Source organism: Malus sylvestris, chromosome 11, assembly GCF_916048215.2.
Source record: "Malus sylvestris chromosome 11, drMalSylv7.2, whole genome shotgun sequence".
NCBI lineage: Eukaryota > Viridiplantae > Streptophyta > Magnoliopsida > Rosales > Rosaceae > Malus > Malus sylvestris.
Genome location: NC_062270.1, coordinates 6,724,327 through 6,748,762, shown reverse-complemented (window position 1 = coordinate 6,748,762; position 24,436 = coordinate 6,724,327). Strand labels below are relative to the sequence as shown.

At 37.1% G+C, this 24,436-nt stretch overlaps 2 protein-coding genes across 8 annotated transcripts; both read right to left on the bottom strand.

Annotated features, from left to right (window-relative positions):
- Positions 1 to 1,111: 1,111 nt before the first annotated feature.
- LOC126589088 (uncharacterized) lies at positions 1,112 to 3,751 on the bottom strand. 2 transcript variants are annotated; one of them, XM_050254269.1, is made up of 3 exons: positions 3,430 to 3,739; positions 1,767 to 1,904; positions 1,112 to 1,471 (listed from the first exon to the last, which is right to left on the bottom strand). In XM_050254269.1, the coding sequence occupies exons 1-3, from the start codon at positions 3,649 to 3,651 to the stop codon at positions 1,325 to 1,327; spliced, it is 507 nt and encodes a 168-aa protein (XP_050110226.1). In that variant the 5' UTR covers positions 3,652 to 3,739; the 3' UTR covers positions 1,112 to 1,324. The 2 variants fall into 2 exon arrangements, with proteins under 2 accessions (XP_050110226.1, XP_050110227.1); XM_050254270.1 differs by having other exon boundaries at positions 1,339 to 1,471; positions 1,663 to 1,904; positions 3,430 to 3,751.
- Positions 3,752 to 10,829: 7,078 nt separating this feature from the next.
- Positions 10,830 to 21,684, bottom strand: LOC126589089 (uncharacterized). 6 transcript variants are annotated; one of them, XM_050254276.1, is made up of 4 exons: positions 21,403 to 21,667; positions 20,932 to 21,072; positions 20,023 to 20,107; positions 19,789 to 19,947 (listed from the first exon to the last, which is right to left on the bottom strand). In XM_050254276.1, exons 1-4 carry the CDS (start codon positions 21,592 to 21,594, stop codon positions 19,937 to 19,939), a joined length of 429 nt encoding a protein of 142 aa, XP_050110233.1. In that variant the 5' UTR covers positions 21,595 to 21,667; the 3' UTR covers positions 19,789 to 19,936. The 6 variants fall into 6 exon arrangements, with proteins under 6 accessions (XP_050110232.1, XP_050110228.1, XP_050110230.1 ...); XM_050254275.1 differs by lacking the exons at positions 19,789 to 19,947; positions 20,023 to 20,107; positions 20,932 to 21,072 and adding exons at positions 10,830 to 11,236; positions 11,557 to 11,694 and having other exon boundaries at positions 21,403 to 21,684; XM_050254271.1 differs by lacking the exons at positions 19,789 to 19,947; positions 20,023 to 20,107; positions 20,932 to 21,072; positions 21,403 to 21,667 and adding exons at positions 10,830 to 11,236; positions 11,557 to 11,694; positions 12,977 to 13,327.
- Between the last annotated feature and the right edge of the window lie 2,752 nt (positions 21,685 to 24,436).

Below are 24,436 nucleotides of genomic sequence, written 5' to 3'. Positions count from 1 at the left end.
TTTTTTTTAATAATGAATAAATGCGCTTTGATATTGTCGAAAATGTACATTACATGTTTGTACGTCATCAACAATATGTTATGTACCATGGTTGAACAAATGCTAAACCATGTACGTAAGCGCACGAAATGCGTGAATGAAATCATTTCCGGCTTGGTTGAACTCTTCGAACGAATAAAAGAGTGAACTTTCTAGACCACTGCATTGAAGAAGAACGGTGGCGCTTCTGCCACAAGTTCGCAATCTGACATATCCGTCTCCTTTGGGCCATTGTTTTGTGATAAGTACCCTTGTTTATTTCTGCAATTTTTGAGTTGAAAAAGTTTCAAGTGCATAAAGAAAAGTTTAATTTCTGTATGGATTTATGTTTAATAAATACTTGGAAAAAACGTATAATAGGGTTTTAAGAGAATTTTTTAAAGGATATTAAAGAAGAAAAGAATACCGATAGCATATATACAAGCAATAAATGATATGTATGATGAACTAAGGACTGCAGTAAAAACTTATGACGGATAAACAGCTTCCCTATAATCATAGGGTTATACCAATGTTCAACATTAAGTCCTTATATTTTTTCATTGGTAATGGATGAGTTAACATAATACATTCAAGATACTATCCATTGGTGTATGTTTTTTGCGAATGATAGTATTGATAAAGGAAATGTATGAGGAGTAAATACGAAGCTTAACCTTTGGCAAGAAGTTTTGGAATCTAAAGGTCCTGCCTCGTCTAAGTAAGTTTGGACATATGAAACGAAAACCTATAGATGCTTCGGTTAGAATAAGATTGTGAGATAGAGGCTTAGGAAAAAAAGGGTGGAATATGACCTAGAAAGACTTGGAAAGAGACTTTAAAAAAAGACATAAAATACTTTGAGCTAACGGAAGACTTGATGCAAAACCGAGCCAATGGTGTTATATAATTCATACATACCCCACGTAATGAGATTAAGCCTTTTCTCGTCGTCGTCGTCGTCATAATACTTGTATCTCTTATGAAGGCTAGTCCTCTGCCGTCTTTTAATACTCTCAAGCAATTGAAGTTCTTCAATTCTTTGTGATCGCTATTATTCGGAACTGCTAGCGGAGGTTCTTCAGAGATCAGCTAATCTCAAAGATCTTTTCTTAGAAGTAAGATGTGTTCATACATAAGTTACATAATATGATACCAATATAAAGTTTTTACGACAATGCTCATTTCATTCGTTCTTTAAATGTACAGAGCCTCCGTGGAATTCACCAGAACTTGTGCCTAGTTGTTTGTTGTCTCACCTCACGACCGTCGCCATAGGAGTATTCAAGGGGACGGAGGTTGAAACTCAGAGTTTGCTAGCACGACTTGAACGGAGCAACGAATGTCGACCTTCGGCGATAATCTCCCCTGCTGCTTTGTTTCTCAAAACTATCACTGTTCCCGTATAACCTCCTCTTCTTCCTAATCTTTTTGAGGTGATCTCTAGCTCGTCCTACAAGTTGACATGAAAGAAAAAAGTATCGCATGACAAGAGTCATTTCGAGACATCCGAGAAAATTAGAACGAGACGTGTGTTGCATATAGCTAGAAATGCTCAAATGCAGAACGAATACAAAGCGCGCATGACATTTCCAACAAACATTCTACTAGTACAACTTTGACCGGTACCGGCGATACACATACGTCACAATAGGGACGGAAATGCGCCAAGAAAAAGTCCGTTAAGGATGCTGAACTGAATGAAATTTCATACGAAAACAGGGATTTGAGGGGGAGGCCATGCTTACACCAATCTTCGCTGCAGAGAGATACGAGATGGATATGTTGGTTGAAACACTACCGAGTCCCTCGCCAAATTCTAGAGAAATTCCAACAAGATCGACAAGGTTTGCAATTGCACCATTTGCCAACTTTCCACTTCTATCCTACAAACACAATTAGATGACTTACGGTTAGGAGATGATGGCAGCCCCAAGACTCTTTTAGCTGGGTTGATGCCAATTCCGCTGATGGGGACGGTGGCCAAGTGCACCAAGGAAAAAACATGAAGAGATGATGGGAAGGGGTGGGGATGGGCGGAGGATTCAAGTTGGTAAATTCTGTGTTCTTTATTTAACTACTAAAAGAAAATCTATTAATAAGGGTTTCAAAATTTGAAGTTTTAATGAAAAGTTTACGATACTGTTTACTTTAATGAAAAATCATATTTTTACATTAAAAAATCAAATCTGATACTATTCACTTTATTCTATGTTTTATCCTTTATCGTTAAAATTCAAAGTTTTCAAATTATTTTCATTAGTTTTTCTTTCAAAATTTTGAATTTTAACAAAAAATTATGTAATAATTTTATTCAATGATTAGGAGAAAGGCTAACCTAAATCAGTCCAACAAACATGGGCCAACCAAAAGCACCTAATGAATTTTCAGTTTTACACCTAACCATTTTTAATTCTTCCCTTGTTAATTTTCCGTTTGTTAGTCTTCCATTTTTTCTACTGGCCATCATCCACATAAAAAGGCCAAAAGACAACCCCACTCAAATTTTATGAAGATTCAGAATAGGGGTGTGCTATCCACACACCCCTTTTTACTTCTCACACACCCTTGTTAATTTCTGTCCGTTGATCTTCTTTAATTCATCCGATCCGACGGCAGAAAACTAAAAAGGTGTGGGAGAAGTAAAAAAGGGTGTGTGGATATCACACCCCTTCAGAATATCAATTAATTTTGTTCGTTTATCGTACATGCTCCGAATTCTTTTTGTGAAAATTCGGAATATCAATTAATTTTGTTAGTTTATCGTACATCGTACGATTAGAATCATTTAAAATTTAAAATTAAATATAAATAGTATCTAATGAAATTGACCATTAGATATACGATGAATGGACAAGATTGATTGATCTCCGAATCCCCACAAAAAGAATCTAGAAGAATCTCCACAAAGAAGATCCGGAGAGGATCCTTGTTCCAAATTAGGAACTAAAACTTCAAGATCCTAAAGATCTCTACATCCTAATCGTTTATCGTATATCGTGTAATCAGTTTTTGTCAAGTAATATTTATGTTTAATTTTAAATAAAAAAATTAAATAATTTCTGATTGCACGATACACGATGAATGATTAAAATGCGAGCAACCTTAAGATCACTACAAAATGAATCGGATGAAATCCAATTCCCTTCGACATATCAAAACACACCAATTGTACATAAACTCAAAAATGTTTGGTTGCGAAAACATTCCCGAGATCCGACTCACATAACTAAAAAGAATTAAAATACAGCTTAAATTAACAACATTTCAAACTAATTTGGCTTTTGATGATGATTTTTTATTTTATTTTTAATTTTTTATGATGATTTTAAATTTCAAGAAATGGCAATACAAAACTTACTTGCAAATGTAACAAAACGAGGAGGGAAGTGAACTAATTAGATGACTTACGGTGAGGCGAGGAGGGACCTTGAAAGAACAGACGACGAGTCCGGGTTCGACTCGGTCGACTCGGATTCCCGCAACAGCGAAAGCGTCGTAGAAGCACTTTCCCGCGCCGGCTGCCCGTTCTGGAACAGCGAGTCGCGACACGGCCTCTGACTCGTCCGGAGTCAGCCCCAGCAACCTCTTCGCCCCCTCCATATTACTATTACCTTGTTGATTCGGATCCATCTCTCACGAGTCACGACTCGCTCCGGCCTGGTTCGAATTTAAACTCCAATGACCTTGCCGACTTGAAAAAGTACGTACGTACGTAAGAGCAATAATGGGGAAATTTTTTCAGGGAATGGACAGCTGGCGCAGTGACACCTGGCCTGTGTCCTATCTTTATTACTCGTTACTATTTGAGTTTTTTTGCCTCCTTCTTCTTTTTTATTTATTTTTTATTGTTTATACTATAAGTTTAGTTTCACAATATATTATTGATAATATGATTTAAATTCCCATTGTGTAAAAATCAAACCAAACTCGTAAAGAAAATAAATTAAAATAAAAACAAAAAAAAAGTTAATTGAAAAAATTGAACCCCGATTTTCTGCTGGAGTCTCCGATCTCTACCCCCACTCCCACCCATTTCTGCCTTCCCCTCAACCCTATGTCTTTCTACCTCTTTCTCCTTCACTATTTTTTGTTCTAATCCTCCCTTACGTCGGAGAAGGACACCATAAATTGCCATCGAATAGACTAACCCCTGGGCTTTGATCGGAAGTCAGCGCCGGTAGATTTGAAAGTTGGATTTGTCATCAATCATACTCAAGCCCCTTGATAAGGTCAGAATGAAAGAAGTGAAAGTGAAGAGTAGGAGCTAGAGAATTAATGGGGGTGTCACCTGTGAAATTATCACCCGTCGATGGAAAACTTGGTGTAAAATCGAGCGCAGTAGTGTTTTAGAATTCATACATCATACCCCACTTAATGAGATTAAGCTTTGTTGTAGTCGTCGTCGTAATACTTGTATCTCTTATGTGATAAACCAAGTTTGAATAACTCCGTTCCCGCGACAACAACCATATGCGATAAACAAGGAATTAGTCAAGGCTTATCTTCATCCATCTCATAACTATTTGAATATTTGTTGAACTCAAATAGATTGTACGATAATATTGTGATTTTATATTTTTCTGTAAGTTATCTTTGTGGAGAGTTTGTTCTTCACTCAAATTCTACTTGTAAAGGTTGATGATCGTATTTGGCACTCCAAACTTGGTCATCCATCGTCATTTATTTTAAAGCATTTAGTCTCTACTAGCAAAGTGCCTCTTACTAGGCACCATTTTAATTATGTCTGTCATTCATGCCCTCTGGGCAAAAGCAAGAAATTGCCCTTTTCACCATCAAATTCTATTTCCCATTTTCCTTTACAACTTATTCATTCTGATGTATGGACATCCTCTACTTTGTCAATTTCTGGTTTTCGATATTATGTGATTTTCATTGATGATTATTAGCGATATACATGGTTATATCCTTTAAAACTAAAATATGATGTGTTCTCCACATTTATTAAATTTAAAATTGAAATGGAGAATAAATTTCAACGAAAAATCCAAACTTTGCAAACGGATGGTGGAGGAGAATATATTAACAACAATTTCCAATCTTATTTAGAAAAACATGGCATTCATCATCAATATACATGTCTTTACCATCCTGAACAAAACGGTATGGCAGAACGAAAACATCGTCATTTGGTTGAAACTGGTCTCACTCTTCTTGCTCATGCATCCATGCCACAAACCTATTGGGTTGAAGCCCTACATACTACAAATTTTTTAATTAATCGGTTGCTAACTAAAGTTTTGAAATTAACTTCTATATACACAAAGTTATTTCATCGAGAACCATCCTATGATTTTATAAGGTTTTTGGGTGTGATTGCTTTCCATACCTACGTCCATACATGTCAAATAAATTGTATTTTCGTTCCAAAAAATATGTTTTCTTAGGTTATTCTCAAAATCAATTAGGGTATAGGTGCCTTGACCCATTACTCTTGGGACCTCTCAACTCACTTTTCCATTCCCCCCCCACCTCCCCAATTCGCCACCTTATCCTACTTTATCCCATACTTCCATCACCCATTCCAACACTCTTTCAAAAAATCACCTTCCCTCACCCGTCTTTATCACACACCCTTTAACTCTTATTTCTTCTCCCATCCACTTACCTTTACACTCCTCCCACCCTACCCTACTATCCCCCCCCCCCCCCCATTTCAACACCTACAGTAAACAATCAATCACCTTTAACCTCATCTCATCCTACCCCACTAGCCCCCCCCTCCCCCCAACTATCCATCCTAGGGTTACACGTGCAAAAGATGACATTTCTAAACCTAACCCTAAATATGCCCATACTTCCACCATCACTGCTATGTCTGAACCTACATGCTACAGTCAAGCTAATAAATTTCAGAGGACCGCTATGGCTAATGAATTCAATGCCCTACATGTGAAATCTCATTCCCGGATTTCACTGTTATAATCTACGTATTTGTATTATTGAAATTTTAGATTGTTTTTCGAGAATTTATTTTAATTTGTTTGAAATTAGATTTTAATTAAATTAGATTCGAAGTTTGAAGTTTGGAAAATTAATTGTTTAAAATGAGTAGACCATTCGAGGTCACAAGTTATATTTTTTAATAGAGATCGATCTTACGAACGCGTAGGCGAAAACCGTTCGTGAAATGGAGTTATAACGAAGAAATTAGAAACGTTTTAGTGGTTGGGAAATAAATAAATAAATGCTTAGAAGCTGCCATGTGGCAGCAAGGGAGAGGGGAGAAAGGAGAGAGTGCGGGAGAGAAAAGGGGAGGAGGAGACCAGTTAGAAAAAAAGCAAGGAGGGTAAAGGAGAGAGACCCGAAATGGGTCCTTTTTGACCCGCGAATTATCGTTTTTGACTTGGCCATATCTCCTTCATACAAACTCCGTTTTGGGTGATCTTGGTGTCCATGGAAAGCCCTTGACGAGCCCTACATCTTGGTAGTGTTAGATTTTCCAATTTCTTTTCTATTTTCCAGTTCGAAGCCACAAACCCACCGGTGTTCCGGCAACTTTATCCCTTTTCCCGCTGGCTCCGGCAAGTTTCACCGTCCATGACCACCACCAAAAGACTTCCCTCAACCCTAGGAACAAAGCCCAAGCAATGTTGGAGGCATCAAAGTTCGATTGGAAGCCGAATCAAAGCACACCATTTTCTAGGGTTTCGGCAGGTTTGAGTGAAATTGAAGTGTTTTCCGGCCAAATTGGACTTGGCCACATGTATAAAGTTTGTTCTACTCTTTGAGATCTTCATTTTTGTAATTTTTGGTAATCAAGTCGGGGCGGCGGTCTGGCTAGTGAGCCGATGATGTCCTTTTAAGTTCAATTAGATGCTTTGATTTCATAATTGATATTCTTATGATATGGTTTGATTGTTTGAACCTAATTGCATTACGATATGTGGTTAGGTCAAAAATATGAATCAACGATCCGACCGTTGGATCATCACCAAACCTTAATGCGTGATAGAACATAATATTTTTGGATAATAGAAACTTACAAATCGAGAATCCGACTTACAGATCTTCCCTAATTGGATTTCTAAGTTTGTAAAATTAAATGTTGACCGCCACTTGAATTTTGAAATTGGCGGAGATCCGACCGTCGGATCGTGTTGAGATTTTAGTATGTTGTTATTTGAGCATAATGTGCACTTTGGAAAGTTACAGATCTGAAATTCAATGTGTGGATCTTCCGGATTGAATTGTGTAGAATTGTGGACCCTACCTTTGACTGAAAGTTGACATTTGATCAACATGTCTCGAAACGTCCCAATTACTAAAATTAGTACTACATGGGACTAAGTGAAGTCTAGTGGGCCTACATTGGTTAGATAGCGACTTGAATATATGAAATATGATTATTATCTTAATTTCTTATATTAGTATCATTTATAAATATGAATTGGTCTTATAAATATGATTTCTATTGAAATGTGAATTATATATATTTAGCCATAGACCTATGATAATAAAATATGATTTGGCTTGTGTATTGATGATGTTTGTGATATACATGTGTTTAATTAACTTTTAATAATGTGAATGATAATTATGAAGAATGTTATGACAATTATGGGATCTAAATATTGTTTGATAATTATTTGGATATGATTGCCAACTGAATACTTATTTGAACTTGGCACTATTACCTAGCATGAGATGGAGATGAAAGTCAGGAGATGAGTTAGGTACTTTATTAGATTTTTAGTAGAATTAGTAATTGAGGGAATTCCTTATGTTGTGCTCCATATGACTAGTTGCTGGTTGATATGCGAAGTTGATATCATGTATGCGTAAAATTATGTATAAGGTGTGATGATGAGACTGCACCATGTAGACGTGGTGCATGGCTGATCCTGCTTGGTTAATCCGCGTTGGGGAGTCACTACCTACTTGGTTATCTTGACCCTGCTTGGTTAACCCACGTTAGGGGGGTCACTAATGGTCCTGCTTGGTATATCCGCATTGGGGGACCATATGCATTCTAGAAGTGAGGAGGATTAATTGTACTTGGTACATTTGATGGGGGAATCATATGCTTGTTTGGATTCCGTTGAGAGATGGTCCGGAATCCCTCATACTCCGCGATTCCGTTGAGTGATGGTCCGGAATCATATCCATTCGGAATTCGTTGAGAGATGGTCTGAAATCCCTCATATTCTACGATTCCGTTGAGTGATGGTCGGGAATCGTATCTTGATTTTGATTACGTTGAGTGGTCCATTATCCTTACTCTTGCTCATTTTCATAAGTTAGACTTGTTCCCTAGATTCGAGTGAATCAGATGTAACCACAATAGATCTTGTGAATATAAATTAGTTTTATCAAGTTATTACTTGAAATCTAGGTAGAGAACCATGTAGAAGTCCTTTATTAATTTTGTGCATTAAAGTGTGATCTGAGTGATTGATTAACATAATTAAATGTTAATATCGTACCTCCTTGATATCATGGAATGAGTTATTTGAGATGATTGTGGAAGGATGTTGAATATGATTGTTATTAATATGATCATATCAGTGATTAATGTGACTAAAGGATACTATTGTGCTGTGTCGATTCTTTGATATATATTACATGATATGAATAGCGATTTTATGTTGAAACATAATGATTTATATGATGGATGAAATAGAAACCTTGATTGTCATGCGGGTTGTTATGTAGTTGGAATCGAATAATTCATGCTTGTCAAGTCCAAATGTTTGATTGAGAAATGTTATGCATTTTAGTTTGTACATACTGTGTTATATGTCGAGTTATAGCGAAGTTGAACTACGAATGGCTTGATCCTTTTTTAGGGTACGTAGGCAGTCTAACGAGAAGGTTAGATGCAGCCATAAAGTATAAGAAAAATTATCACGAAATTTGAATCTTGAGTTGTGCATTGTCCATATCCCAGAGGCGAGGTATGTGAGTGATACGAGTATTTTGTAACATCACGTGTCGATCCTGGACGTATGTCGGGATCGGGGCGTGACACTACAACATGTGGGCACATGGTCTTTGGTACCCTATACTCATACCATGATGTACTACCAAATAAATGGGTCTTTCGTATTAAACGTAAGTCTGATTGGTCTATTGACAGGTTTAAGGCTCATTTTGTGGCCAATCGTTTTCATCAACAACCAGATCTTGATTATGGTGAATGGTGAAATTTTTAGTCCAGTGGTAACACACTCAACCATTTGTCTTATTATTGCTATGGCTGTTCATTTTTCATGCCTATACGCCAACTGGATGTTCAGAATGCGTTTTTACATAGTTCCATATCTGATGAAGTTTACATGTAACAACCCACGGGTTTTGTTGATCCTCAATATCCCACACATGTTTGTAAATTGTGGCAATCTCTGTATGGCCTTAAACAGGCCCCTAGGGCATGGTTCCAATGTTTTTCTAATCATCTAGAACACCTTGGTTTTGTGGCTTCCCAAGTAGATTCATCTCTATTCATCCCTTTTTGTGTATTGTCATGGTTTAATTCGTATTTACTTATTAATCTCTGTCGATGACATACTTATCACAGGCAACAACATTCAGTGTATAAACACCTTGATCAATGACGTGGGCTCGGTTTTTTCAATGAAAGATCTTGGTCCTCTCACTTATTTTTTGGGTATGGAGGTTCATCGCTCCAGTAATGACATTCATCTCTCAGTCTAAATATATTTCTAATTTGCTTCAATGTATAAACATGGTGGACTGCAAATTGGTCTCCACTCCTGCAGTCCGTGGCAAACGCCTCAGCTTATACGATGGCGAACCATTACCAGACATCACTGAGTTCAGGAATGTGGTAGGTGCGCTCCAATATCTTACTTTCACCCGCCCTGATATTGCCTTCTCTGTCAACCAGGTTAGCCAGTTCATGCATAAACCAACCATAACACACTGGATTTCTGTTAAACGAATAATTCGCTATTTGAAGTCCACTCCAGATCATGGACTTGTGTACAAACCTGGACCTCTCACACTCACTGCCTTTGCCGACTCTGATTATGCAGGAGACCCCGATGATCGCAAATCCACTGGCGGGTATTGTATATTTCTTGGTCCAAACCTTGTGTCCTAGAGTTCTAAAAAGAGTGTCTCGCTCTAGCACAGAATCAGAATACAGACAACTTGCCATAACTGCAACTACTATTTCATGGTTTCATCAGTTTTTTAAAGACCTGCATCTTCATCTGTCTCCTCCAAAGGTGTGGTGTGATAATATTTCTGCAATCTCCCTTGCATCTAACCCTGTTTTTCATGCCCGCACTCACCATGTCGAAGTTGATTACCATTACATTCGAGAAAATGTCACACGCCAGGAATTACAGGTCGGTTATGTTGCTACGCAAGATCAACTTGCTGATTTCTTGACCAAATGACTGTCACTTATCGTTTCAATTATCTCCTTTCCAAGCTTCCCGCTCGTCAACGACCGCTTAGCTTGCGGGGGTGTGATAAACCAAGTTTGAATAACTCCGTTCCCGCTACAACAACCATATGCGATAAACAAGGAATCAGTCAAGGCTTATCTTCTTTCATCTCCTACCTGTTTGAATATTTGTTGAACTCAAATAGATTGTACGATAATATTGTGATTTTATATTTTCTGTAAGTTATCTTTGTGGAGAGTTTGTTCTTCACTCAAATTCTACTTGTAAAGTTCTATTTAAACAGTAAATGAATACAAGCTCAGTAACGAGCACAATTCTTTTATTATGAAGGCTGGTCCTGTACCGTCTTTTAATACTCTCAAGCTTCTTCACTTCTTTGTGATCGCTGTTACATGGAATTGCTAGCGGAGGTTCTTTAGAGATAAACTAATCTCAAAGATCTTATCTTGGAAGTAAGACGTGTTCATACATAAGCTACATAATATGATACCAATACACAGCTTTTAAAACAATTCTAATTTCATTCGTTCTTTAAATTGTGGTTAAGAACGGCGAATGTTACCATAAATGTACAGAGCCTCCGTGGAATCCACCAGAACTTGTGCCAAGTTGTTTGTTGTCGTACCTCAAGACCATCGCCATCGAATTTTCAAGGGGAGGGAGGTTGAAACTCAGAGTTTGCTAGAACGACGTGAACGGAGCAACGAATGTCGACCTTCGGCAATAATCTCCCCCGTTGTTTTGTTTCTCAAAACTACCACCGTTCCCGTATAACCTCCTCTTCTTCCTATTCTTTTTGAGGTGATCTCTAGCTCGTCCTGCAGTTTGACATGAAAGGAAAAAGTATCGCCTGATAAGAGTCATTTCGGGAACATCCGAGAAAATTCGAACGAGAGGTGAAGCGCGCATGACAAGGTAAATCCCAACACTAGAAACAGAAAAATTGCAAAACAAAAATTTATGTCAAGAGAGATCATTTGCAACAAACAAACTTTCTACTAGTACAGCTTTGATTAACACTGGCAATGCATATACGTCATAATAGGGGATGGAAATTCGCCCAGAAAGTCCGTTAAGGATGCTGGACTGAGTGGAATTTCATACGGAAACAGAGATTTGAGGGGAAGGCTATGCTTACATTAATCTTCGCTGTAGAGAAATACGAGATAGACATGTCGATTGAAACACTAAGGAGTCCCTCGCCAAATTCCAGAGAAATTCCAACAAGATCGACAAGGTTTGCAATTGCACCATTTGCCAAGTTTCCACTTCTATCCTGCAAACACAAACAAGAACTAAAACTAAATTTTTTTGACATATTTAGACACACCAATTGTACTCAAGTGTCCAACATAAAACTTCAAACTGTTTGGTTGAGAGGGCTAAGAAGTTCAATATGGTTATACAACTTATACTAGGAACTTGGTTAAAGTAATGGGACTCTATGGCATGCTCAATCTTATTTCGGGTGGAGATACGCTTACACATTTTACGTTTCGAATAGGCAATGCAAAAGTGGTATATGACACTTCCATCCTCATTGTGAAATACCCTTAACACGTCCCCTCACACGTAGCGCTTTCTAATTTGTGGCCATTAAGTGTGATAGTCCCAAGATATTTAAGGCACAAAATTCAACTCCATTGTGAGAACACTGTTGAGTTTGGTGACTTAGGTTTGAGCCAAATTGAGAATCCCACATCGGCTAGTGAGATGAGCATCTAGTGCTTCATAAACAATGGTACCACACATTGTCGAGGTTTTTTGGTAAAACCCTATACACCATTTTTCCGGGTGGCTAAAGTGGAAGAAATATCACAATATCGACTCACGTGTCTAGGACCCGTTGGTGTGCTTTCGCACAACAATTGGTATCAGGCCCCAGGCAACGCTTGTATTATTGACCATCACAATATTGAAAGTTGGATATCTCATGTGGAATTTGTTGCATGTGATCAAGGGGGAGCTTTATTTGTATTTGGATCGTGAGACGTGAATTTAGAGATGGCTCGAATCAAGCCAAGGTAGAGATTGTTGGTTTTGGTGGCTTAGATTTGAGATTGAGAGTCCCACATCAGCTTGTGAGATGAGCATGTAGTGCTTTATAAACAATGGTACCACACACACATATTGCCGAGGCCTTTTGGTACCACCCCATAATTGTTTCTTCCGATGGCTAAAATGGGGAATATTGGCAATAGCGACTTGTGTGTGTGGGACCCATTGTTGTGCTCCCTCACAACAAATTGTCAAATACTAATAGGTTTCTTATGGATTCTTAGACTTATACATATATATATATATATATATGTATGTATATATACAAACCATATATTTACACTAAGCAAGTGGAGATTAAATTGGTTGCGAATTTGACATTTCCGAGATTCGATTCACTTAACTGAAAAGAATTAAAATAGAGCTTAAATTACCAACAATTCAAGCTAATTCGGCGTTTGATGATGGTTTTACTAATCCAAATTTCAAGAAATGCAATACAAAACTTACATGCAATTGTAACCAAACGAGGAGGGAAGTGAATTAATTAGATGACTTACGGTGAGGCGGGGAGGGACCTTGAAAGAACAGACGACGAGTCCGGGTTCGACTCCGACGACTCGGATTCCCGCAACAGCGAAGGCGTCATAGAAGCTCTTTCCCGCGCCTGCTGCCTGTTCTGGAACCGCGAGTCGCGACACGGCCTCTGACTCGTCCTGAGTCAGCCCCAGAAACCTCTTCGCCCTCCCCATATTAGTATTACCTTGCTCATTCGGATCCATGTCTCACGAGTCACGACTCGCTCCGGCGTTGAAAACTTGAAATGTAAAGACCAAAGGTAGGCTTGAAAAAGTGAGAGAATTTATTTTTTCTGTACTGTTGGTGAGCTGGTGTTCCCCTGCAATCACATGGTATCACATCTCCCGCTGAACATTGTTTAGTTTTTTATTCAAAATAAGGTATCACATCTCCCGCTGAACATTGTTTAGTTTTTTATTCAAAATAATTCTTGAGAGTTACACAATCCCTTATTTTTGTGTCTGAAATTTAAAAATGATATAATTAGTCCATGAGTTTGTTCATCATCAATCATTTTAGTAATTTTTTGAAAAATTTCTATTAAATAAAAATAAAATGATAAAAATACTATCAATTGTTGTCAAATCATTATGACCTATTGTTTATTAAATTGAGGGTAGTTTTATCATTTTAATATTTATTTAACATACTTATTCACGAAATTATCAAAACGATTGATGGTAGACAATTTTAAGGACCACTCATATTAATTTCAAATCTTAAAGACCAAAATGATGAGTTATGTAAATCTTAAGAACTATTTAGCTTAAAAAATCTTTTGTTTAATAAAAATTAGTTAAATAAAAATAAAAACAAAAAACTTGACGAATGCGGAAAGTCTCCCTCCTCGGCCCCCGATCCCCACCATTCATGGTGACTGTCTTCCTATCTCCGACGACCACGAGGGTCTCAACTTCCTCGAGGAACCCACAAATCACAACACCGCCGCGCCACACCATTCAGTTCCAGACCACTACGACGACGACGACAATTACGCCGATCTTGAGAACTTCTACGATTTCGAAGAAGACGCCTATAGGAAATGATGGCAACCCCAAGACTCCTAGCTGGGTTGATGCCAATTCCGGTAATGGGGATGGTGGCCAAGTGCACCAATAATAAACATGAAGAGATGTTGGGAAAGGGAGAAATGGGTGGGGATGGGCGGAGGATTCAAGTTCCATCAGGGTATATTCTGTGTTGTTTATTTAAGGGGTATTTTGATATGGGTTCAAAGTAACTAAAAATTACACCCATTTCAAACGTAAGCTTATAAAATTGAACATATTTCGAAATTTCCCTTGTATTATTTATTATATTATTTATTGGCTTTTTCCAAGGCTGCGAAACTATTTGTATGGGCTCTTTGGGCTTATTTTGATCATTTATGATGTACAGACATGTGATATTATTAATTTTTGTATTATAATATAGATTAAACATAATAAAACAATTGAAAGTTAAGATCATCTTTAAAGGAGATATTAAATTTTAAATATAAAATTTAAACTGAAAGCCTATGTGGCACTTTGATGTTTTTGTTTAGTTTTTATTTCCACTCGATGTGTCAAATTAAATAATTATTTATTATGTTATTTACTTTTCACAATGGTAATAAATATTTATAGAACAAAAGACAAAAATAAAAGGCATTTATTAATCAATTAAAAATGGATTTAAAACTGTTGTCAAATTTGACAGCAACCACCATTGCTATCAATCCACGTCATGCCCCATAAGAATTGACATTTCGATTGAAAAACACTAGTGATATTTTTTTACTGTTACTACTGATGTGGACTTTTGGCATCTTCTTTAGAGATGCTCTAAAGGATGAGTTGTATAGTATTAATAAATGAATACATGTTTATCTTCGGTAGTCTAGCCTACTAGAGTCCGATTTCTTTTCTTGTTTTTTGAACAAACGGTATTATCTACAATAAAAGAAAGAAAGTAGACTTAACCTCATAATGAGTTATCAATAATATGATTCAAATTTGGCGAAAATCGAACTTAAAATCTTTCATTTACAAGTGAAAAAGAATACCACTAAACTGTAATACTAAGTGACCAGAGTCCGACTTTGTTATAACTTTCTTTGTTTCGATTTAAGTCAACTATTCAATTACTTATAGTCAATCTTTCACCGCTCATTTCCCAAACTACAATCTTCATCGGAGTTCCCCGTTGTCGTAATTTTATCTGCTGGACGCATACACAAACATTCTTACAGTAGAAAACTCACAGTAGTGTGTGATATGAAAATTTGATTCACAGAAGCAGCCTTTTACTACCATGCACCATGGAGTGAAATTTAACACTTTGGTAGCCTGCATAATTGAATTCTAAATAGTAAGAATTCCTAAAGCTTTCCGAAATGAACGAAGCAGACGGAAGAATAACATCCGCATAACTACTAACCGATCTTAATCGGTCTTAATCTTTTACATATAAATCATATCTTGTGTGTATTACAGGAGGGAAGAATATGGGCTAATGATCAATTTGGTTACGTCCTTCAAACATTCTGATTACTTACAAAAATAATAACAAGAAGAAACCAACCCTAAATGGATACTGCCCTTCAGTCTTCACGCATACCGTTTATACTTGTATTTTTTTTTTGGACAAACTAAGTTACTTTTTCATTAAACAAAAAGACTAATACAAGAAAAAAAAAGCCCAAAAGGCATCCTAGAACCAAAATACAAGCCCATTAAGAAAAAGTACATACAACACAAAACCCAAAATGCATAACTGAAAAACAACAGAAACACTAATTCAAGAGTATTCAATTAGGATTTTAAGTGATTCTCTTAAATTCAACGTGTATTCAATCATGATTTTAAGATAATTTATTAAAATCCTTAGAAATTCAGGTGTATTCAATTAGAATTTTAAAGAGGTTTATAACATTCTAAGTGTATTCAATTAGAATTAGAATTTAGAGAATTTAGAAAAGTTGAGGAATTAGAGGGAATTGAAGAGATTTTGTAGTGTATTTTAACCATCCACAAATCTCTCCTCCCTATGAGATTTCGAGGGAATTGAATAAAAAAATTTCATGGAATCTCTACAAATCAGTTAAACTCCATAAAAATTCATGGATTTATAAATCCATTAAAATCTCTCAAATTCCCAATCGAATGCATCCCTTAAAATTAAAGAGGAAACCAGCAGCTACCACCAAATCTGAAGCGCCACCATCAGATGGCCATCACCACAAAAAAAATAAAAAAAATAAAAAACGAACCAAACAAAGCAACAGGATCAACGGAAAATATGGGTGAGCGAGCCACCAGTGCAGTGAGCGATCTCATAATCCTACCAAATAGTGCAAAAAGCACTTTAGCAGCCACCCAAAACCCAAGCGCGTCACCGAGGAAAAGCACCCGGGGCCGGGTAGCAGTGGTTGGTAGTTGTGGACACACGACGGAAGGAAGCATCGGAGCAAGAGAGGTGTCTAAAGGTTCCGATCTGAGACAAGCTCAGGGAATGGAGACAAAGCTCAAGAAAATTGAGACAAAGCTCAAAGAAAGCCAAAAGGAAAACATAAATAAAGCACCGCAGGAGAAAACCAGAGGAGGGAAAGCTTGACAGGGGAAGGGGGAGGACTTGAGGGTGTGGGTGTCGGGTTGGGTTGCGGCAAGAAGGAAAAGGGCGGAGGGGGAAGGAGGAGGACTTGAGGGCGTGGGTAACGGGCTAGAGAATAGAAAGAAGAGGGGTAGGGATTTTTTTTTTGGTTTTTTTTGGGGGGGGGGGGTGTTCCTGCACCGTTTATACTTGTATATGTGGAAAGGACTCAGAGTTTGCTGGTAGAAGATGGACGAAACAACGAATGTCGACCTTCAGCAATAATCTCCCCAGATGCCTTGTTTCTTAGAAGTACATAGGTTCCATAGTAACGTCCTCTTTGTCCTAACCGTTTTGAGGTGATCTCTAACTCATCCTGCAATTTGAGAGATCAAAAGTGATCAGATGCTATAGCTCTCTTCGAACAATCTGATAAAATCAGAATGATACATAGAAAAGATGTTCAAGCAAGAAATATCCAAACGAGAATCATATAACACCAGCACACGACGAGTAAGAAAAATCCCAATATTAGAAACATAAGAACATAGCCAAATGTGCATGGAAATGATCCTAAAAGATTGTTTAGAAATGATAATCATTCTTTCCCTTTGACAAAAAATACTCAAGGCGGATCAAACTCATATTCATGAGAGTTAAACCTAAGACCCCGAGAAAAGTTGAGAGAGACAACTATCCATTACAGTAACCAAATTCTGAAAATCAAAATATGAAGGGAAATCATTCCAATCCATCGAAACCAGATCTATAATAGGTTTTCCAGCACATAAGTTCATACATTTGCAAACTGTTAGATTGAACGTGGACATGTATGGCCAATTCAGAGGTTGCTATGGACAACATAAATCTAAAACAAAAAATGAGGATTTACGACTTAGTGAAAGCTTTGCTTACATAAAGCTTCGCCTTTGCCATGTACGAGATGGACATGTCCACTGAAACGGTCATAGGGATATGTGGAACAAAAACAGTAGAGGCACCAACTACATCAACAAGGGTTGCAATTGCACCATTCGCCAGATTTCCAGCTCTATCCTGCAAACAATAGAAACACAGTTCCAAAATTACTCACAAGCAACTCAAGTTTTCAATAAATATCACCAATACTAATTGCATCAAATCTCCCACTAAAAAAATTTGAGCTGTTAGGAAAAGAATCAAAGGTTTCTAAATCAATCAGATCCACCTGTGAATTTGACAATTCAAGATAAAAGCTTGATTTTTAAATACTCAAGATCCTCCTCTCGAGAGTATGAATCCCACATCGTGCAAGGGAACCTTGGCTAATAGTTTAAAATCAATGGGACACTCCCTCCTATTGCCAATTGGTAATGCCCTCACATTCCAATATTTCCTCTATCCTACGAAGACTTAGAAAGAGACTATAAGAAAATATATGGCGTACTTGAGCGCTAAAGGCAGACTTGGGGCAAAACAGAGCGCAGTTCTAAGATTAATACCGCCGACCCGACATAGTGGGATTAAGGCTTTATTGTTGTTGTAATGCTACAAGCTCAATTGGAAGTTATTGACCCTAATTTTATTTATTTTTTCGCTACAAAACCTAATTTTATTTTTTGTACTCTTAAGTAATCCAGATTACTGATGGATTCAAACCCTAACCTAGCTTAGATTAGTAATTAGCATTTTAATAAATAAAAACGGAAGCTAATTCCAGAAATTATACGAGGAAAAGTGGGTGAGCGGTGGGAAGACTCACGGTGAGGCGGGGAGGGACTTTGAAAGTGCAGACGACGAATCCGGGTTGGACTCGGTCAACTCGGATGCCTGACTCAACGAAATTATCGTATATGAGTCTGTCGCTTGGAAAAACGAGTCGCGACACGGCCTCTGACTCGTCCTGCGTCACCTCCAGATACTTCTTTGCATCCTCCAATTTCGGAGCCAAACTCTCTTCTCTCATCTCTCTGGAAGACTGGAACAACGAAGAAGAACGTTGAAAACCCCAAAAATGTCCGAACTGCGGGCAGGGATCCCAAACTGCTTCCGCGTAATTTCAAAGCCAGTTTCATTTTTTTATTTTTTTTTGGAATCTAGGGTATTCCTCGAGCCGAGTCGGACCCCATTCGGGGAGCACTTCAACGTTGGCTTCTCCATTCATAAAACTCGAATTTGAAACCTTGCTCAAGGGGAACAAATTCCTTACCACTTGAACCACCAAGCATTAGTTTTACAAAGTTGATTTTCAAGAGGTAAATTTAAGGCTTATTTCTTTATCTTTTAAAATTTATTCGTTTTGATGGTCGGAAATTAAAAAAAATGTATGATATGTACAAATAAGTCTATTCACCACTAAATTTAATGGTGCAAAGGGTAATGAGATCATATGTGGTTTCGAATTTATGAAGTTTTTTAACTGTTAGATAATTAGTCAAAAATACAAAAATTAATATCTAACTGTTAAAAAGCATAGAATTTCGTATTGTTCGAAGCACCATAAACTTTTTTATAAGATCCTGCGTCGAAGCCTACTCGACACTTTCTTAATAAAATCATATATTAACACTAACAGTAGGCCTAAATATATATTAACTTACCATCAAACCGGTATCAGCCATATCTAGGGCCACGAGAGTCGATGATTGGGCATTTGAGCCATTCAAGCTAGCCCAACTGGTAAGAGATGGTCGAATTTTAATTTGGATTATGATAATGGTTCAATTTGGATTATGATAATGGTTCCATCCTTCCAATGTAAACAAGAAAAAGGAAACATTGTGTTTTGAAGTATATTAAAAAGTATACAAGATTGCTCTCTTTGATTGCATTCGTAAACATTAGATGCTTCGATCTTTCCAATACCATGTTGCAGTACAACGTAAAATGAAGGAGTGAGATTTAAAGAAATAGGTAAAATGAAGGAGTGAGATTTAAAGAAATAGGTCACTGACGATAATGTGGTCATGCGCGTTAGTTAGGATGTAAGATAAAATGTAAGATAACCTCCACTATCTTTTTTGGAAAAGAAAAGGAAATTAGCATCCAATAACCTAGGAAGCAGAAATTAGGACATACTGAAAACCATGTCACGGAAACTCTCACCCCTAAAATTACAACGAGAAAAGAATGCCAGACTTCGAAGGAAAATGCAAAACCGGCAACCGGAGTGAAGATTCGGGTTATGTTTGGTTGTGTACGAACGAATCAGTGAAACAGATAAAGCGAAAAACAAGACCAATAGCAGTTAAAAATAGTCCACTAAATTTGAGTTAACACACAATTCTCAATCCTTTTTCAATGAAAAACATTTACTTACACGAAGAAAACGAAACTACAAAAAGATTCAACCTATGCCCGCGAAGAGCTCCCTCCGTTCCACGGTCCACCTATATACACACTGAAGTAAAAAGGACTCAGAGTTTGCTAGCATGCCTACCAAACAACGAATGCCGACCTTCAGCAATAACCTCACCAGTTGCTTTGTTTCTCATAAGGACTATCGTTCCTGAATAACCCCCTCTTTGTCCTAACACCCGTGACGTGATCTCTAACTCATCCTGCAATTTTACATCATGCGACAGCAGACATTATAGCCAGTAAATATCCAAATGCACATCGTATACCAAACGCACCTGAAAAGTTAAGGTAAAGCCCAACGCAAAATAGTAGCAAAGTTCTAAAACTAGTCATAACACAAAACAGTATCAGGATTCGAAAAGCAGTCCAACATGAAATAGTGGCAAAATTCCAAAAGAAATCCTACTTCCCAAGCGATACACATGGGAAACAATCGCATAATACTTTTAAGAACTCATCATTTATAGAAGCCAAATTCTGAAAATACAACTTGGAAAAGAAAAAGAATCTGACAAATTGAAAGAGGCTTAAGGTGCAAATTGAAAGAGGCTTAAGGTGCAAAGTTAGTTGTATATTGCTAAGAAAACAAGCTGCTGTAAGATTCTTCCGCATATAACCTCAAACATTGTCGACACAAATGACATTCAAGAAAGTCTGTCAAATTGACAAGTACAAATCGTATACCGCACACATGACAAGAAAGGTAAAACCAACCAAACAGAAACACAAAATAGTACCAGAAACCCAAATTAGCCCTACTTACTTCCCATTGTAGTAGACAAACTCTGAAATCAAATCCAGGAAACTGAATATTTCTGGCAAATTGAAACCGTGTTTCAATTGGCAATGTTGGTCTTATATATAAAACAAGTTGCTTTAAGCCTTTTACGCGCATTACTTCAAACGTTGGCAACAATTGATGACATTCGGTTCAAGAAAGCATGCTAAACTGAACACATACATCCAGATACGACCAATCGAAAAATAGCGAAACCAGGATATTCGAGTGAAAAGCTTTGCTTACATCAAGCTTGGGAGTGGACATAAACGAGATGGACATGTCCACTGAAACGTTCATAGGAAGACCCTCAACATGAACAACGGCGCCACCCACTTCATCGACCAGGTTTGCAATTGCACCATTAGCCAACCTTCCACTTCTATCCTACAACCAAAATTCCAAAGTTGCAAACTTTAAGCCAAACCAATTTTGGATCACAGGCTCACAGCTCAAATTAGCTAAATTTCAAGTTAAATCAACTAAAATTCAATATAAATCAGCTAAATTTCAGGTTAAATTAGCTAAGCTACAAGTAAATTTAGTTCAATTTTAAGTTAAATTAGCTAAGTTTTAAGTTTAAATTAGCTAAATTTCAATCTAAATTAGCGTAATTTGATGCTCCTAACAATACCAATCAGTAACAGAAGTTAATTTCGATTAAAATTATGGAAAATTTGACTTGTGATCGAACGCGTGAGGGGTTCTGTGGCTTACGGTGAGGCGGGGAGGGACCTTGAAAGAACAGACGACGAGTCCAGGTTCGACTCGGTCGACTCGGATGCCGCGAAGAGCGTAATACTCGTAGAAGCTCGGCCCGGCGCCGGCTTGGTGAGGTGTAACGGTGAGTCGCGACGCGGCCTCTGACTCGTCGTGGGTCAGTTCCAAGGATTTCTTCGCCTTCTCCATGCTGGCTTTTTCAGCGCCTTGATTCTGATCCTTCTCTGCAGACGTTGAGATCAAAGTAACGGCCTGGGTTGGACTGGGCCTATTCGTTTCTAAAGTTGGGTTATTTTTAAGACGACGTAAGCTTATGACTGGGAAGCTTTAGCGTTTGTGTAGATGTATTTTAAAATAACTAAAAACGCTTTTAGAGAAAAAAATATGGGTTTCAAAAGCACTTAAAGTGTTTTTTGCAAGAAGCATGAGTTATGTGCTTCTTTAAGTACTTTTCCAGAATTTACTCATATTTTTACTAAATATTGGGTTTAAAATCATTTTCACAACAAGCGTTTTTAGTCATTTTAAAAACACATCCAAACGAGCTCTTAAACAGCAGAACACTACTTCGTTGCTAAATTTTAAACACAAATTGAACACGTAATAAAAGCAGGAGCTGCTACTAAATTTTCTGAAGCCATTACACAACGTGGGGTTTTTTAGGGCAACTAAAATTAGACGGTGGAACGTATACAAACGGATCGAAAGTAACCCTTTATGCAACCGCATATTAATATCCTTATATTGACATCTTGATGCTAAATAATATAAAAAATAACTATCAAATATCAACCATATAAACTTACGTCAGAATACGTATTTCTAATTTTAAAAAAAATTCAGTTTAAATTAAGTATTACACAATATCACTTAGTAACATAGTAAGATCTCAAGCAACATTGTTCCCACCCAACTACCTTCCAATTTTATATCGATTTGTTAAATTTAGTCGGCTTCTTTTTTCTCTCAGCTTTCTCATAAAATATACGATGGTCATATACTTATTTCAATTTGATATAGTAAAATGAGGTCTGTGCGTGCACGTGCGTGTCTGAGAAGTTGTGCAGTACATGCATTGCAAACAGGGAGATCGAGCATGCTTGAAGTGGCCTCGGGTGATGATATCTCTATGTACATCTTTTTTGGAAGGTGATCGAAATGTAAAAAGACAAACATCGAGCAAGTATTTCGAGAATTAATATATTAATCAATCAAAGATTCTAGGTACCTTATTTTCAACTTCAAATCTTCTGCACCGAAAACTTCCTGTGATCGGGAGCATTTTTGCCACCATCATGAATTATGATGTATGCTCACAATGCACCTCATCATCTGCCACATGTTTTTTGCCTAACTCTAGTTAATATTTTTCAAAATTGAAAAATGAACAGTTAATATGAAAGCCTAATGGTATTCATTTTCACTTGTAAGTGAAATGTCTTAGGTTCGATTCTCGCTAAAAGAGAATTTGAATCACATTATTGCTAGCACCTTGTAAGGCTAAAGCCACCCCTTGCCTCCTCCCTCTTAGTGTATATAATATTATTTGTTAAAAAAGAAATATGAAAGTTAATTCAGGTTAAGTGAAAAGAACAAAAAAATATATGAAAGTTAATCAGGGTTACAGTGAAAAGACACATAATAGATGATGAAGTGTATGATAAACATACATCATAGTTTATAGGAAAGTGCACAAATGTTTTCGTTTGTGACATCTTTATAACCTACCTCATTGAGTGACACGTAAAACATTTTGAGTGCAAAGGGTTTGGATAGAGGATCCTCGCCGGTGAGGATCCCATAAATCCTCCAATCACATCTGTTTATCGTACATTGTGCGGCCAATTTTTGTCAAGTACTGTTAATATTCAATTTTAAATAAAAATATGTACAATGATTTATGATTATACAATATACGATGAACTGATGTGATTGAAGAATTCTTAAGATCCTCACAAAGAGGATCCAACGAGGATACTCCTGGGAGGATTTGAACTCCTTATTTCTTACCACCACACATTGGTTTGGGAATGCTAGATAAGGTGTGGATTTCGATGTCAATGGTGGTGTCCGTAGTGCAGTTGACCTAAAAATTTTGTGCACGTCCGCAACGCAAGGAAGTGGTTGGATTTTGCATTTGTTTACGTTAACAAACCCAGAATCCAAGAGTTCACCAAAAAAAAAAAAAAACCCAGAATCCAAGAAAAGTGTGCGACTAATGTTGGGCCTTCCGTGGGCCGGAAAGCTGTAAGTTTCCTTCTTCTTCACACTGACTGATATTTACTTGCACGCCCTTCTTCTGCAGCAACTTGCAAGCAAAGTTCTCAAGACTCATCAAGAAGTTTCAACAAGATAATCATGCACTAGCAAACGTTTTAACTTCTACACAAATTCATTTGTTATATACCAAATAATTTGATGTATTATTGTTCGATTCAATCCAACCAAAAAAAAAATATGAAGCTGAGATTACCGAAAAGAGAAACAATTTCCACAGTATTATTTTCTGCTCCCATGCTTCTTCTTTTATTTCTATCCGTTGATTATTCAATTCAAGGACTATAAAAAAATGAGTGCATGAGAACATAAAAAGAGGATGCGGAAATCATTTTTTCGATGAATAAGTTTTCACAATTTTTTTACACATCATTGTTCTTAATAGATAACTTATATTTGAAGTAAAAAGTTATTAAGATAATAAGAGGACCTAAATCTTGTTTAGTGAACAAGCATTGTAACTACTCAATGGTAACTTATATTTCAGCTTCTATTGACTATTCTAATAATTTAGATCGAGAGGAACATTAGGCTCCGTTGTTCAGCCGTTTACATAATTGTGATAAGTTAATGCATGTACTAACTAAAATATGTCAATGTGTGAATGTAATTGGGATATCAACATTTCATGATTTGTATTTCAGACGGCACATTTTGAGGCACATTTTGAATTCGATTTCCGACGCTGATGAATCATATTATGATGATCAAGGGTAGACTGAAATTCCTATGTGAGTATTTCCAGCTCCAAAAG